The following is a 14,317-nucleotide window of genomic DNA, read 5'->3' on the forward strand; positions in this document are numbered from 1 at the left end:
CGCCCGCCCCCCGGCCCCGGCCGCTCTCCGCCTTCTGCCGGCCGTGCCAGGCAGCCTCTCTCTCGGCCTTCACTACCGGGTCAGGCGAGGAGGGAGCGCTGAGGCAGCGCCCGCCTCGCTCCGGCACCGACACCCCTGCTCCTCCTCCTCCTCCTCCTCCTCCCCGCGGCCGTCCCCTCCTTCTCTCCCTCCCTCCCTGCTGCCAGTTTCTCTACAACTAGTACATCCACACACAGGGTCCCGGCCGCCGCGGCTGCCATGGATATCAGCTAAAGCGCCGGCAGCCGGACGGACAGGGCAGAGAGGCGCTCCCCGTCCCCGCTCCGTCGCCCCCCCGGGGCCGCGGCGCCCTCCTTGCCGCCCTCCTGCCCTTCCTTCCCTGCCGCCCCGAGCCTGCCCCACAGGAGCCCGGCGCCCACGGGGGAGGGAGGGAAGAGAGAAAGAGCAAGCGGAGAGGGAGTCGGGCAGAGCATCCCCACGGCAATGTCCAAGGGCTTGAAGAAGAAAAGCCACTGGACGAGCCGAGTCCACGAGATCGTGATCGTGAGGAACCCGGAGGGACAGCTGGGCTTCGAGCTGAAGGGGGGCGCCGAGAACGGGCAGTTCCCGTACCTGGGGGAGGTGAAGCCCGGCAAGGTGGCCTATGAGGGCGGCAGCAAGTTAGTGCCGGAGGAGCTGCTGCTGGAGGTGAACGAGACCCCCGTGGCCGGGCTCACCATCAGGGATGTGCTGGCCGTGATCAAGCACTGCAAGGACCCCATCCGGCTCAAGTGCGTCAAGCAAGGTAAAGCAGCGGCTCCCCCAGCCCCCCTCCTCGGGGGAGGGTGGGGGGGGCGGGTCTGGGGGGGAGCTTTTTTTTTTGGAGGGGGAAGCTTTGGGAGAGGGGAGCAACTTTGTTGCTGCTGCAGTTTGACTTTCCCCTTCCCCACCGCCGGGAGGGGGAGATGGAGGGGGTGCGAGCGGCGCTCCGCCGTGCCCGCAGCCGGGCGAATTAAATGTGCGTCAGTGACAGCGCTTCGCCATGCCGCCCAGGGGCTGGGGGTGGCCGCTCCTCCGGCGGCTCCTGCAGCTGCCCGGGGCCGAGGGCACGGCTCCCGAGCCGGGTTTTGTTCCCCCCACGGGGTGCAGGAGCTGACTGCGGGGGTCCCAGGGGGCTTCGAGGGGGGGTTATGGCACCGTGCGTCCCGTCCCTGGTGGAAGCGACCGCCTGTCGGTGGCCCAACCGCGATGGAAGCGGTCCTGGGGACCGGGGAGCTGGGGGAAAGTGGGAGGGAGAGGCAGGAGGAAACTTTCGGGGAGAGAGCTCTCCCTCCTCTCCGATTTTCTTCTTATTTATTTCCGAAGTGCTTGGATAGGTCCGTCCGTTTCCAGGAAAGTCCACGGGGAAGAGACGCCGCAGATGCTGTTTACGTGTTTGTTTCTTGCCTCTTCAAACTAAGCCGAGTTGGGGTAACTGCAAGCCAGTGCTCCGAGTCAGCCTTCTGCTGCCACAGCAGCATCCCTGAGCTCCGCTGGGATCCGAGGCTCTGTGTAGGTGCCCCTCAGGCAGGGATGGTGCAGCAGCTGCGAGTATGCCTTTTAGCCCTTCGCTAAGCTCAGCCTTCCAAAACTTGGGGATTTCTGTAGTGGGAAGGTTTTTGATGCCATTCATCGGAGGCGTGCGTGCTCCACAGCGATAGCTAGCAGCCTTTGCTTAGAGGACATGCAGGAGTGTTGCCGTGGCATAATTTTGTAATTTAGCTTCCTCGCTTTAATTGACAGTAGATTGTTTAAAGGACATTTGTGGTATTTCTGAATTCTTGAAAAAATATGCCAGTTATTAGTTTATCCAAAGAAGGCAGAATTGATAGAAGTGTTTGACTTTCAGGCCTTCAGAGTGTACTTTGTGATATATTCAATTATCTACATAAGGTCAAATCTCTAAAGATATGATCTATGATTTTTTTGTCTGTCCTTTTAGGTAAGCAGTGCAATATGTTGTAGATCATAGTCATGATAGTCAGAAGATGCAAGGAGACAGTAGTTCATGTGATAAGTGGAGATTAGAGAGCAGTATAATGAATTCTGCCTTGCAGTACAATGTCATACTCGAACTCCAGGAAACCTTCTCTGTAGTTGCCTCCCTGTATCAGTTTGAGCATGAGTGGTTTTACTGTAACTGGATTAAAAAGTGGCAGCACTGAAAGTGTCAAGAAGACAACAGTACATTGTCTGCCAAGTTATTCAAGTGCTTACTTTTTTGGTCTGCAGATATATGCTATAGATACTTCTCTATACTAATGCCAATTTCAGGTAACCTTCATATAATAATCAGACAGCCTCTGTCCTACCTCTTCAGTATTTTTCAAGTATTTCATCTGAAGTAAAAGCAATCAGCAGTGATTCATTAATATGTGTATCCTTACTACAGATATCTGTCATACATAAATTAGGGACATTAGTCAGGCTTTTAGTCTGTGGATTACTGCAGTTTTCTTGAATGAGATGTGGAGGATGAATTCTAAATTTCACCTAGGTTATGTATGTTAGGAGTTTCACTTCAGTACGTTATCATACCACACTTTTGATGTGAGTCCTCAAAGCACAGGCCAGATGACAGCATGTTTAGAAATGACAGTTCTGCATAGATTCTTAGAGGGAGAGAGACTTCCTGGTTGGAATGATTTTTCTTGTGCTCCAGCATCCTTTACTTTGCCAAAGGGAGAGGCCTTCTGGATCCAACTTCCTATGTTTAAAAAAAAGTCAATATTTTGTGCATTTTATCACCTGACTCACTCCTTCCTACTTCAGTATTATTCAGTCTAATCTCTGTACCTCTTTGTTAAAAAGCACAGACAGCAGACATCCACGTTACTCACTGTAATAAATTCCCCAACAGTACTTTGCAGCAGTATGTAGGAGAGAAAAAGCTGGGCAGTAAAATCATTATATGTTTTTGTAACGTTGTTCTGCTTTTAATTATAAAACACCTTTACTATGCCAGAACAAGGTTAATGACTCCATTATCGTTGTTTCCACATAATTTATCAATGATATCTCTGTAAATTAAAATAGTATGACCTTGAATGCACCATGTGACTGTAGCTGCTTCTTCAGGGCTGCCTAGAAATGAAGTCACAGAGAGAAATGTGGAGGTAGAGCACTACTATTTATACTGGGATGCTTAAGAGACTATGAGTGTTTCTCTTGTTTGAAAGTTTTGGTAATTCAGCAGTGAAATTTCATATGTAGATGAAATCAGGAACTGGCTAATTTAGTATACAGATATTAGGTTAGCTGTTTGGAATTATATAAAATAAAGGTCCTTTCTTGATTTTTCATTGTATTGTGTTTGATTAAAGACCACCATTTCTGATTTAATGAAATACTTTGTCTTTTATTGTGTCATGAGGTGAAATACTTTTAAAACAACTTCAGGAGGATGTTGCTGTTCTATGTGAGCTGAATATCTTGAGCTAAAAATGTTATCTTAGAAAAAACAGTCTTATAAAGTAAGAGTTGCTCTATATTGTCAGGATGTTTTTCAAACATCTTGAAAAACTAATTAGCAGTTCCACAATATGATTTTACGTAGGACTCCAGTAAGTATGATACCCAGTAAATAAGGAGTTAATTCAGGAAATCATTGCCTGGCTTTGTGTGGGGAGAAGACATTGTAGAAACCATTATTATTATTATTATTATTATTATTATTATTATTATTATTATTATTATTATTATTATTATTATCATTTAAGCCTAAAGCCTAGGTGTGAGAGTTCACAGACAAACTTTCTTTGGTGACTATTCTCTGTTTGTTTGTTTGTTTATTAATTTATTTATTTGTTGCAAGCTAGTGATTGTGCTACTGTTATGATTGTGCTACCGTTAGCAGAATCACAGAGATTCTCTTAAAACACATTGGGGGAAATCTTGGCTTAGATGAAAGTCAATGGCAAATAGAGGAGACAGGATTTTCTCTGCAAAATCCTTTTAAGTCCTTTTTTTTTTTTTTTTTTTTTTTTTTTTTTTTTTTTTTTTAATATTCCAGGGACAGAATTTAGTATTGCAGTTGATTGCTCAGGTATATTTGCAAGCGCTATGTATAACGAACTATTACGCACTCTGGTGAAGAACAGATTCTTACAGTTTCTGAAATAAGTACTTCTTCATTTCAAATGTGGTTGTTTTTACATGTGGAACATTTTCGATTAAGTACTATCTTCCCACAGATGCACAGATGCTTAGTTGTAAAACTAGTAATGTGTTAAGGAAAGACATCCTAATTTGGATAAGTAATCACACTAAGTGTCATGTGAGGAGCAATGTTGTCTCGAGTTCTACTCCCTGTTCATCAGTGCTGTCTCAGATCCGCAGTATCTTTCTCCAGGAATTCCCATCAGTAGGCAGAACAGGTCTATGATGTGCACAGTCTCCAATACAGCTTGCATAAATCGGGTTCTTTTTGTTTGTTTGTTTGTTTTTTGTTTTTTGTTTTTGTTTTTTTTGCATAGAATTATAAACTGCTCATCAGAATGCCAACAAATTGTCTGAAAACATGAATTTCAGAGCTCAGATTTTGTCCTGTAGCTGTTGCCTGACACACCTCTTCCTGAAGGAGAATGGTTTGGACATGCTAAGTAGCCAGGTGTTCTGACTAACTGAAGAGTTTAATTTACTTTTTGAAGTAGCTAACTAGTTGTATGACCATATGGAGCTACATGTTGAATTCAGTAGCGCTTACTCTTCATGTTGACTCTCTCTACTGTCTCTGATTTGATTCTAAATCTCCAAACTTTAAGCATCAACCCATAATACTTTAGCTTCTTATGCAAAAAAGGATTTAGTGCACATAATGCAGGGAATTAAAACCAGTTTTATTTTCTCAGTCTAATCATTTACTTAACGGTAAGCATATGCTAAAGTGTTTTGCCAACTGTAAATGGACTTAGGCATATTTGCAAGTGCTTTCTCAGTCAGGAGAAGATTTGGACCCTCATTAGGATTAGAGTGGCTGTGCTTAGGCAGACCACAGGTCCACTTTCCCCCACAGCCTATTTCTGGTAGTGGTGGCATTGGTTTCCAAGGAAGAGTGTCCCAGCACCCAGTGGTTTATGGCTAAGGGATTTAGTGATTAGTGAAAAAGGCCTTGTATCCTTTAAATATATATATATATATTTATTTTTAATTACTTCATCTGTGAATTTCACAATTAAAACCTAGCTTACAGTTAGCTTTCATTTTCTTAAGTCCCTGACATGCTTTACAACAGAGAACTATAGTAATACGTTGTTGTTACAAAGTTTTGCTCTGCATGTGTAAATAGCATGTAAGCTAGTTAAAACGTTAGTATGTTCTTACAGACCTTTTCATACATATTTTCATATGTTTAGTTATATTTTTAAGAAACTTACTCGTTTATTTAAGTTCACCAATAATTCTCTCCTATATTTATTAAAATACTCTGTGCATACAGATTGTCTTTTTGTGTGTTTTCTCTCCCTGGGTATCCATATATACGATCTTCTAAGATGTGAATGTTGTATAAAATTTTCCTCCCTAATATAAATAAAAATATTTTACAATAGTGATCTGCATGATTTTCCTGAACAAAAAGAATTCGTAAGTGTCTTGCAGAGAGAACAAATCCAAAGAATTATGAAAAACTGCATGGTTGCATTTCTGGTACAAAATGTAAAGATATTCTTTGAAAAAAAAAAAAAAAAAAGAAATGGACCAACTTCTGACCTATTCTTTTTCTAACTTGTGATCCTTAGGATTTAACTAGCTCTAGAAACTAAATTCAGACTTCTCTTTTTACCATTACTTTATGTCATTCTTATGCTTGTCCATCTTAATTTAAAGACCATTCAAAGTGACTTCTGACTCATGTAGCTAGTGATTTATTCTTCAGCTCCTCCAGAGAGATGGTGATGTTTCATGTCAGGAACTCTGTGTGTACACTGGCAATAGAATTACATTCATCAGTCTTTTCCCTTCTTTGAGAATTAATTGCAACTGTGCCATTAAAGGATGGGGCCATGACTTTATTAGTGCATCATTTCCTTGAAGAAATGAAATAATTAGAGTACTCTGCTTAGTTTTGTTGAGTCACATATACTTAAGTTCATCTCATACTCACACCTGTGCATCTGCTGATACTGTTGACATCAAACAAACGCACTGGTATGAGTGGGCAGAACTGCGTCTGACTGCCTGCTGTAACCCCACCTGCATTAATTCAGCATTTAAAGAAAGGCACAGACTCTGAGCTTGTGCTTTCAGAGCTCATGATTTTCTCCTTGTGCCTAACAGATGAGGAGCTCCTTTCATGGCAAGTGTTGATTAATTATTCAACTAAATTTTTTTTGTATAAAAGAAGTGTATACATGGAAAAAGTGCTCCTTCAGAAGGGATTTATATGAGGAGGTGGTCATAACTCTGATTTAGAAAGGGCAATGGAAATGAAAGTGCTGCTGGAAGCAGATGTTTCTTGTTCTTCTCTTCATCATAGTGGTATAAACAAATAAAAAGGGATTATTATTTATTTGTATTTGTATTTTTTTTTTCTGGAGAGTGCAAAGGCAAGGGTCTGAGGACAGAGTGCTATTCCTTGACTGCTAACATCGTGGAAAAAAGTTTTTTTCTTCCATATATATAATACATGCTTATAAATATAAAATAAAATATTATGTATATAAGTAAATATAAATATATATAAAAATAAGTATAAATAAATATAATTTTAGAATATATCATGTATATAAATATAAATATATATAATAATAGTAATAATAAATAAACATTAAGTTATTTAATAAGTAATATAAATATAGAATATAATATTATGTATATAAATAAAGATGTATTCATATACATCTACTTTTGAGAGCTGTAGGTAGGACTTTATATCAGTAGGTTGAAAATTCATAAGGCTTTGTGCAGTGTTCCTTTTAGGAAGTAATATTCTAATTACTATTATGGGCTTCAGTACTAATGTAGTGTATTCTTCATACATGTTTTGATGCATCTGTGTAAAATACAGTGAACCCACTTACTCTGGTGTACAGTATTGTACAATGTTCTGCAATAGCAAATGAAATCATCATAAACGTTGAAATGTGATTGAATGCTGCCTACCTAAGCAGGTGCAGTCTATTGTGCAGAATTTGAAGGTATTGATTTTAGTAGCAATGTGGCTATCTCCAGTTTTCATTGCTGAATGTCATTGCAATGCTGTCCTTAACTGAATTTTCTGAAATTACAAGGGCTGTGAGCCCAAGTCATCTTCCCATTTCTGGAATGCACAAAATGGCTCTGTTGTTACAGGATCTCTTCAACATACCTAATTAGTTCAAATCAGCATTCTTTCAACCCCATGGAAATCTACCCAGTAAGAAGATGCAAGTCTTTCTTGCAGGCCATTTGCGTTGCTCAGTCTAAGCTGAAGCTACCACAGTGGAAAGTGAAATGGCAGAGAAGCAAAAGGAAAGGAAGACAGTGAAGGGTTTTTAATGAAAAGGAAGTTGATCTATCATTCCTAAACTGTACAAAAAATCTAATTTGTAATTGATAATCTCTAAACCAGATTTTTCTTATGGTTTTAATGTGCTTGTAATGTTACCCTAAAGTCCTATTTATTCACACATCCTATCCATAATTTGGACTCTTCACTAGAAGCTTACTTGACAGAAGGCTGTAGTTTGTATATGTCTGCCATGTGTTTACCCTTTTTACAACATGTAAATGAATGACAAATGCATTATTTCTGAATTCTCAGTCAGTACATGCAGATTGGTTGGATCCAGACAGTTTCATCAAAAGTATGTTGTGTTCAACATGGCTCTGCCAGGTGTCTTCTCTTTCATATATATTTTATGATTATTAATATATGAGTAATGCCTTTTCATTCTGCTTATCAACTTCAGATGTTTCTCCTGGAGGTCTTTGGTTAGTTCCACAATATGTGAACTCAGGAAGAAAGGAAATAAAACAAGGTACAAAATGGAGAATGTAAAAGGTGGGAGAGAAAATCCCATGAGAAAAAATAAAAATAAAGAGGTTATTAAACTAAAATATTACTGTTTTAGAAGTCACATTTTGTCATATTTGAGACTACACAGTCCCAGGGAGATTCCAGCATTAAGAAATGAGCACAGGGCATATGCATTTCATAGAGCTCCCTTAATGCCTCAAAATCCATTGAAATCTGAAGCTAGGCTAAAGCTAGCCCTCCAAGATCGCTACAATTGACTCGTTCCAATGAATAATTACTGTTCCTTCTTCTTTAGCTGAAATCATGAGTTGTTCTTAATCCATCCATGTTCCTGTCTGAAGTTTTCACCAAGGTTGGGTGAAACAATGGTGCACCCTGAGAAATGGGAAAGAGAAACCCATGGCTGAAAGGAATACCCAAGATGACTTTCGTATTTGTGTGTCAGTCGGAGTCATAGAACAACCCAGGTAGGAAGAGGCCTCAAAAGATCATCAGATCCAACCTCTCATGGGGAAAAAAAAAAAAAAGTCTGGATGAGATTATCTAGCATCCTGTCCAATTGCATACCAGTTGCATGCTACCTTGGTATACCAGGTAGTGTTTAGTCCCCATTATGGCAGAGCTCCATGCAGGGTCCCTTGCTCTGAGGTGGCACCTTGTCCTCTCTGGCTCACCTTCTGCATCCCCACTCTGATACTAGCAAGATAATGATGCCATTGGCCTTCAGAAGTAGTGCATACCACCAACACTATGTTACTTCTGTTACCTCTGATCTAGGGAAGCAACCAAACAACTGGAAAATAACAGTAGGAAAGTGATGAGCAAAATTTTTGACACTGAATGCTAGCAAGTAAATTCTGTAGTTGTAGTAATGTAACATGGGTGTTTCAGAGTGGAAATCCTTCCTGGAAACAGGCACAAGTCATCTTTTATTACTCACCTATTTAATCTTCATAACTTTGTATATCACGTTTTCCTTGCATTTGTCAAAATAAAATGCAGGCTATCACTTGTTCTGTCTCATATTTTGTTTTTGCTAAAAAACAACAACCTTCCAGCTTTGTTTTGTTCATGTCAATCATGAGTTAATCTACATATTTCCTTGCAACTGATAAAATATATACTTTTTATAAGCCATACCTAACACGTGCTAAAATCTTGAAAAGGAACAAAATTAGGGCATCAATTCCATTTCAGGACATGATTTTCACTTGTAAGCTCTTACAGCACACACATTTTTTTTCTGTTTTCTTGATTTTAAATTCAGATTGAAAACTAAGGAAAGGGCCTATTCATACCCTATTCATGAGTTACATTGAGTATTATCTAATTTGTTACATTCATGTGGATAGTTCTTTAAGTAGTACTAAATGAAATGGCTGTATTAGTTTCTAATGTTTTCTTACTAAGTCCTTCTTTGTACTAAATCAGCATTAATAAATGTCTTGTAAGACTCTCATGCTTCCAAAATGGTACATTAGTATAAACAAGGATTAGACCTGATAGATTTTAATTCTCTGTGCTTCTATTTTTCTAAGAGCAGCTTTTATTGTTTCAAAGTACTGCAGAGGCCTGTTGCAAACTTCACCTCCTAGGGCACCTGTACGCTCCCATCGTTTGAGTTCAATCCTGGTGGAGTGGTAAAGGCAGCAGCTGTTTAACCCTTCAGGCAGCTTGGGGCAGGAGGTGAACACCTTTACAATGTAAACTGCCGCGGGCTGTGGCTAGGTAAAGAGTAATTACTTGCAGAGCCGCTACACTATTTTTCTGCAAAAACTCACCTTAAAACTCAGTTGTGCTAGGATACCAACCATGTACTTGACAGTATTAGGTGGTGTGCTGTGACTGCTGTTTGTTACGTTGACAATTCGTGTTTTACTGGTATTTCTGATTTTTCTTTCACTGTGGGTTTGTTTTATCTGACTGTTGTCTCTTTGTGTAAAGTCTGAAACCTTTTGGTGAGTGGAACTGCCTTTTTGTTATAGCAACTAGCGTGACAATTTCAAGTTGGGAGTCTAGTTTCTATGGCAATATAAGTAAGTATTCACGTTAAATTCAGAGTTGGCCATAATGACTTTCTTAGCAATAGTTACTGGGCATATTCTGTATCATTTTAACATAGGATCTGTACCTCTAATTGACAATATTTGGTCTTAGTGATATAAGCTGTGAAGCAGATAGAAGTCAAGCAATAGGATTAAGAGAAAATATCCAGTTATAACTAACATGGAGCTTCTGCTACTGGCAGCACTGGTCTGTTGTCTCCTGGTCTTTCTGATACAGCCATTGGTAGTGAAGGCTGTTCAAAAACCCTTAGCTGTGCTATATGCAGAGAATATGTTTCCTGAACGATTTAGTTGTTCTTTTTATCTGCTCCGTTTACTTGTGCAAGAACATTTCCCTCCCCATAAACTTCTAGAAGAATTACTGGAATTTCTGATAAGCCAGTAAAAAGCGCCTTTTCAACACTCATTCTATTTGGTCATTTTCCAGTGAAAATACCATAAAAGACTTAAGGAAAAGAATGCAGTAGAGCACTAGAGGTTTTGTTGGGAAAAATAAAGTAAAATCAAGATACTGGGTTTTCTTAATTAAAATTAAAAGTCAGTAATTAAAATACCAATTAAAAGGTCTTCTGGATTTGTATTTATACTGAGTTTTTATGTTGTGCCTGTGGTACGTATGTACTGAAGTACTCTTCAGAACAGATGAACCCATAAAATTAAAAAAGTCTCCTTTAAATATGTGTGAAATATTGTAGAGTTTTGTGTACAGTTAATCTGACTTGCAGAAGTGTAACAGCTGCTTTGCCTTGATAGGGATTGATGTTTGTGTATGTGTTTGAAGGGTAATAAAATTAATGTTTCTGAATAAAAAGTTGGAGAAATTGATATTTTTTTTTATTATTATTTTTTTTTCTCTTGGGAAATGTAGCAGAGACACAGGTCTGCTACATTTCCCAAGAAAAATGCACAGGTCTGGTAGGGTTCTGCTGGGTTAATATTAGGTAAATTTCTACTAAGCAGTAAGCAACTTCCTCACCAGTTGCTGTAGGACCTGGTTTCAGTGAACAGCAGAATTCCTCCCTTTGTGTCTGCATGTTGTGAGGAGAGTGCTCCTGGGAAAGTGATTTGCAGCTGAGACATTAAAACAGAAGTCTTCACATATATCTCTCTAGACACTAATATTATCCTTGTTATTAAACTCTATGAATAGCTTCCAGATTCTAAAAATCTTTTGCAAAATGAACTTATTCACATGTCCGCAACAGGGAGTTATCCACCTTGTCCCAACCACCTCAGTGAATTTCAGCATAGGGAAAAAAAGTGCATAACGCTTTATGCTGCATAACAGGAAATTGATGATTTTTACAATAGTAGTGACTGTATTTTCATCATGTGTGCTCCATTTTCATGGGTCTTACCTTATTTAAAGTCTGTCTAGCTTTTCAGAAAGAAAGGATCTATTTGAATATGTGTGGTTTACCAGTAGAATTGTCTCTATTTTTCCAATGTAGTTGGAAATTTAAGGAATTTATCCTTAAACAAAACACAACAAAACAAAACTAATCATTCAGAACGTTAATGTTATTATTAGTCTACCAAGAGAAAATAAATTAGATCTAACAGAGACAGGTACTGCAAGCTGGGAGTGTGAAACGGTCACTGCCCTTATAGAAGCTGATTGGACACAGCAGGCAGATAGGAGGAGGCAGAACCACACAGTGGTGAAATGACTTGCCAAAAATCTCAGATCAATCAAGAACAGAATGGAGAGCCGTGCAATGTAAGTAAAAAATCTATGCAAGCAGTGCTGCATCCAAGTAAGGGCACACAAGTCCAAACTTTGTGTAAGGCATAGAACTGCAAAAAAAAAAAAAACAACCCTCGTATTCACTGAGGATTTCTAGTGATTGCTTGACTAAAAAATATTGTAGGTCTTTATTTTAAATTACATGACAAATCCTCTGTAAACCAGAAGCTTTGTCAACAGCAAAGAAGCACAACCATGCAAAGGTTTGTACACTAGGGCAGGAATGTTGTCTCCTAACATAAAATGCAGTTCAGAAATATATTGGAAGTGGTGAAGTGTAGGAGATGAAAGTAATATAAATTTCTGTATTTTAATGAGATACTTATGTTTACATTGTTGATTAGACAGTTAGGTACGTCAACCACACTGTACAAATACATCCATTCAAATTCTTCTGGCCTGTTAAAGCCACTACCTAATGAGGGCAAATTAATAAAGGCAACTTAAAAATAGATTAATAGATTTGTGGCTGTTTTGTTTGTTTGTTTGTTTTGTTTTATTCTAAAAACCTCCTAATTTGTTTTGGAAATATGAGGAGTCCTAAAAATTGTTACCGCAGGCAAAGTTTGGTTTGCCAATTGATATGAACAAAACAGTCTTAAAAAAATCCAGTGAGTACCTCTCATTTTTAACAATTCTGGGAAACATCAGATAACCCTAGATGGATAGTGGCTTCCTTAAGAGCTCCAGTGTTGCCATCTTTTAACCCAAATTGTGTGGGATAATTGATAGAATCCCAGGTTTCGCCCAGCCTGCAGAAAATTAGGGTTATGGTTTAGAGATGTCAGATGACATCCCTGCCAATTACTGAAGAACTGCTGAGAAGTGAGACCGTCCTGATTTTATGAGGACATCTAGTCCTAGGCAGGGCTCCATTAAGACAATTCCAGTTGTGGTTACAACAAAGGTTGTACCTTCGTGGCTCTGTTCTTCTGTCCCTCTGTGGAGAGCTGCTGGTCTCTCATGCTTTCACCCCCTTTGCTTTGGCATTGGTTTCTCCTTTCTCACAGGAAACATTCATCCCTCCTGCTACCCGGGGAGAAGATGGAGTGAAGCAAAGGGTGGAGGGACTCCCCAACACTTCTCTGGTATGTGCTGGTGGAGTGCTTTTCACTGTTAAGTCTTCCCAAGTATGAGGAACCTCTAGAAGATCTCCATATCCTCCTATTTCAGTGGTAGGGGCCTCTGCAGAGTTAAAGAGATGATCAGGGAGAGGGCTGAGAAGGATTTTACCTTGTACGGGAAACTAGACAGGTCTTGCTGAATCCACCTTACCTTTTCAGGAGAAAGGAGTTACATAACATTAACAATTACATCAGCTGAGGTTCTGCAATCTTTATTTCCCTTTTATGCACCACAGTACTTCTAGGTCCGTTAAACAAAAGTGGCACAATCCAGTGCAGCACGTTATGGACACCTGAACTGATGAACAGGCTCCTTTTGGCAACCACATAGTACTGCTCGTTGGACAGCACCCTTCAGTGGGGAATACATTATGTAGCCAGTCTGTACAGACTTTGATCCTGGAGTTGGTCATAGGCATGCTATTGCCCTGCATTTGCATTATTAATTCATTTGTGCAGTCATTTGTAGGACTAAGTAACAAAGAAAACCTTGAGAAGCTGATGTCTCTGGCCTGAAAAATAGCAGCTGCTTTGCAGTGCATGGCAATAATACACAGCAATTTGGTACTGAAGATATTTAATGTGCTCTGCAGTCAATATTACTAGGGAATAGGTGAGATGAGATGGACTTTGGCCCAGGTACCAAAGTTAATAATTCATACTCCTATAAAGAAAAAAGCATGGCATTATCCCAGGTCCAAACTGTACTTGAGAGAATAACACTGAGATCCTTCTTCTCCCAAGACCATCATCAGCTCTTCATCATCCTCAACTCACCCAGCCCTTGGGCTGTGCATGCAATCCAAGTGTCCCTGGGGCAGCGGGTGACAATACCTGTGTTTGAAGGGAGCCGGGGTCATCTTGCCCTGTATTTTTCTTGTGTGTGTGTATGTGTGTGTCTGTCCACATGCCATCAGAAGGACAGGACAGAGAAATGGGAGTGCTCTTAATCTGGTTTGGAGACCATCCTGTGGAACAAGTCTGTGTAGTAATTTCCAGTGACCTTTGGCGTGGGACTACACTTGGGCAGGAGTTCCTCAACAAATATTTAAAGATTTCCCTTTTTCCTTTTTTTTTTTTTTTTTTCCCTAGCACAAAATGGAAGAACAAAACTTCAGAGCTCTTATTTTCTGACCAGTCTTTCTCAGTCTAGTTACATCTGTCTAACTTGAGAGCAAGTGCTCTCTGCAACACTGCTGGCCATGGGGAGCAAATACACAGAAAGAAGAGTGCTATCTACTCAATCACCAACTAGTGGCAGCTTTTAAGTTCCTGTTTGGAAGCCTTCCCAGCAAGAACTGACCACATCTCATCATGTTTATCTTCTAAGATCTGATGGATCACAGAACTAGTGTGGCATTGCTCTGAGTCAAAAGTTTATGCACATGTTTATTCATGTTTTTCT

The 14,317-nt window shown here is 40.0% G+C and overlaps 1 protein-coding gene across 3 annotated transcripts in view; it reads left to right on the forward strand.

Moving 5' to 3' along the window:
• The first annotated feature begins 186 nt into the window (after nucleotides 1-186).
• The window catches only part of MAGI2 (membrane associated guanylate kinase, WW and PDZ domain containing 2), a 771,045-nt gene continuing 756,914 nt past the window's right edge, over nucleotides 187-14,317 (forward strand). For all 3 annotated transcript variants that reach the window (XM_032182540.1, XM_032182497.1, XM_032182505.1), the window contains exon 1: nucleotides 187-784. In XM_032182540.1, coding sequence (XP_032038431.1) covers nucleotides 484-784 — 301 coding nt within the window. In that variant the 5' untranslated portion in view covers nucleotides 187-483. The remainder of the gene's footprint in view (nucleotides 785-14,317) is intronic.

Source organism: Aythya fuligula, chromosome 1, assembly GCF_009819795.1.
Source record: "Aythya fuligula isolate bAytFul2 chromosome 1, bAytFul2.pri, whole genome shotgun sequence".
Lineage (NCBI taxonomy): Eukaryota > Metazoa > Chordata > Aves > Anseriformes > Anatidae > Aythya > Aythya fuligula.